At 40.5% G+C, this 3,092-nt stretch overlaps 1 protein-coding gene across 1 annotated transcript in view; it reads right to left on the bottom strand.

Annotated features, from left to right (window-relative positions):
* Positions 1 to 2,096: 2,096 nt before the first annotated feature.
* The window catches only part of Tmem236 (transmembrane protein 236), a 57,273-nt gene continuing 56,277 nt past the window's right edge, over positions 2,097 to 3,092 (bottom strand). Inside the window, exon 4 of the mRNA XM_031369056.1 lies at positions 2,097 to 2,864. Within this exon, the coding sequence (XP_031224916.1) occupies positions 2,296 to 2,864 (569 nt within the window). The 3' untranslated portion in view covers positions 2,097 to 2,295. The remainder of the gene's footprint in view (positions 2,865 to 3,092) is intronic.

Below are 3,092 nucleotides of genomic sequence, written 5' to 3'. Positions count from 1 at the left end.
CATAAATTCTTGTAATGTCTCTCACATACCATAGGATTGAGTGTTATAAATATCTGTGCACTCAGTTAGGCTAGAGACTAAAGCTTTTCCTGCCTTCCATGATTCATTTGTTATATACGCCTTCATTATCTGTTTCAAGTATTGCTAACATCTCCAGACATCAGGCATATGCATGTTTGACTGTCAGACACAAAATGCAGGCTAAGCTCAGGTGATACTTTAAAGTTTACTGAGTGCCATTCACTCAAAATTGCAAAATAAGGATATATACATTTATGTAAACAAGTTTTACACTTATGAATATTGTAAATTAGTCACTTGGTCGTAAGCATTTCTTAATTTAGAAACATTGTGAACATCTACCCGTAGGTTTGACAGGTAGAGATAGAGGTACAGCTAAACAAGGCACTCTCAGGCTTCCTCTTATGGGATTGTCAAGTTAATGAGAAACCAAGAAAAGTAAATATATAATCAAAAGCTTTCAGACACAGAAAGTTCAGTCTAGTGGTGTGGCTTTGTGGCAGGTGCTTATGTGGCATTGGTGGGCTGGTGAGGGTGTGTTTAATACTCAGAAATGCATCTCCCTGTAATCCCAGCCTTGGGGAGGTAGAAGAAGGAGGGTAGAGAGTTCAAGTTCAGACTCACTGGGCTACATGGTGAGTTCAGATCAGCCTCAGCAACATAGTGAGACCTTGCACCTAAAATAAAATTTTTAAATAAAGAAAAGAAACACAGTACTGTAGTCTGAGGTCTTTGGAACTCACAGAAGTTCTATTCAAGTGGAAGAATGGCTTTCCACATTCACTTTCAATCACTTTCATCAGTAGCTCAATTTGCTACTGACTCCAAGAGTGATTGATAAACACTTGTAGTCTGGGGTAACCTTAAGATTTCACGTTACATCTCACAAATTCCAGGCATAAAATATTATTCTCAAAGGGTGGGAAGGGATGTGGGATGGCATTGTTAAATGCCAAGCATTTGTTAAGGGATTATTATTTGTTTGACACTGTATAGAGAGCACTCCAAATCCCACAATCCCCTGACAGTACTAAATAAATAAATATATATATATATTGTGTTTATCTTTTACATACCAGTGGGGGACACAGCATTCAAGAACCTAGCCCCAAATCACCAAGCTGGTAAGCAAGGTTTAACAATTACAAGTAGATTTCTACAGTGTGAGAAACTATGAGACATAATGGGAAAGGAGAGTGGGGGGAGGGCACAGGACAGAGGCCAGGTACACACAGAGTGGGGGGAGGGCACAGGTCGGAGGCCAGGTACACAGAGTTACTCATCTGTTCATAAGCTATTTGCTTCCACATTACTGTGCAGAGATAAGCTTCTTACAAACTTCTCTTATAAGCAAAGAATCTCTGCTTGGATATGAGTATCCGTGCCATCATAGTACATGCAGAGATTTATGACTGTGTGTATGATCATTGGAGCATGAAGATACTCAGGACCTGGTGTAATGTAAGACACCTTTGGCATCTATACTAAGTTCAAACTACCATTTTAAATAAAGCTTGTACTTGACTTTTTATGATGACATCAAATCTCGTATATGTTACACTCTTACATGTTGTTTTCAGTTTATGGTGTCCATTATAAAACTTTATCTAGGAATCACAATGAACCTTGGCTCCATTATCCTCAACACTGAAGTACTGCCAGCTGCACCAGCCCAAGAAGCTTTAAGGAAGCTTCGCCAAGCTGATGTCTGCTGAAGACCCTAGCTAGAGGTCACTGCAGCAGAGTCAGCAATGTATCTCTAAGGGATGTAGCTCATTGTTAGGTGTGTGCTACTACTAAGATGATGTGCCCGAAGTCAATCCTCATGGCTGAAAACACTCACTTACACACACACACACACACACACACACACACAGAGTGTAATTTTTAAGTTTGAACAAGACCCTAAAACTCCAGTTTTCAGACAAACTCTAAAATATATTCAATAATCTCGTTATTTTCTAAAACTAACTTCAAATAATTAAGCCACAAAATGTTCTTCAATGGACTCGAGATAAAAATCTCATTCTTAAGCTATCTCATGGCTCCTGTCATTTTTAAAAAGGTTTTATTAAGGAGTGATTTTTAGCTGTGGAATGTGCATGTCTAAAGTTAATTTTGTTTAAATGTAGCACCATTATATATATTAAAGCTATGATACAGGTTGGAAATGGTTAATTCTATACACCACAAACAAACACTTATGCCTAGAAAAACTTTACAAATGTGTTCACATGCACAATCAGGAGGACTTACTAACTTAACATTTGCTGTTTAAAATGGAGAGGTTTCAAAGGCAGAGAAAGGCCTGAGTCTGGTTACGTAATTGAAGTAAATATACGACACAGTCACTAGGATATTTTTACAAAGGCCCAGTACTGGCGTGATCGTCCCCAGGGCAATGATTAAACTGAGTCTAAGAAAAACAAAGGGCAAATCTTGCATCAAGATCCCCAGGGAATTGAGGAGAGGATTCTTAGGTGTGAAGACCATTCTCAGGAGAGAGATGAAACTGAATATGTAGACAGGGTAGACCCAGCCTGACTTATACACCGCCTGGTGCCCAGCCACACGCAGCATTTCTACTGTGTCGGACCACACGAGGAAGCTTCGCAGGAACAGCTCTGCCCGGACATCTCTTTGAGACATCATCCTCAGGATTCTAGACTCAAAGGAGGGCTCCAGGGGCCCGACCAGTACTGCCACATGGTTCCGGGGCTGGGACATCGCAGGGGGCTTGGATGCCTGGGCAGTTGAAGGATTTCCGTCATTCTGAACTACCTGTTCTGTCACGGTCTTTATCTGCTGCAACGAGGTTATACAGATGTCACTGTCTTCATAACCTGCAAAACATTGATAGATTTGGTTATTGGCTGTTTCTTTAATCTAAAATTGTTTAATTTACGTGCTACTAAACTGAGTTCAATGGCGGTCCTGTAATCCCACTGTGAGAAAAGAACAGAAGCAGGAATAATGCCAAAATGGAGGTTGATCTAAGGTACATAGAAAGACCTGTTGCCAGAACAGACAGTGTCACAGCCAGAGAGAGGAGAGAGAGAGAGAGAGGGGGG

This window comes from Mastomys coucha, unplaced genomic scaffold, assembly GCF_008632895.1.
Source record: "Mastomys coucha isolate ucsf_1 unplaced genomic scaffold, UCSF_Mcou_1 pScaffold15, whole genome shotgun sequence".
Lineage (NCBI taxonomy): Eukaryota > Metazoa > Chordata > Mammalia > Rodentia > Muridae > Mastomys > Mastomys coucha.
The sequence above is the reverse complement of the archived record's forward strand: the minus strand, read 5'-3'. Positions and strand labels throughout refer to the sequence as shown.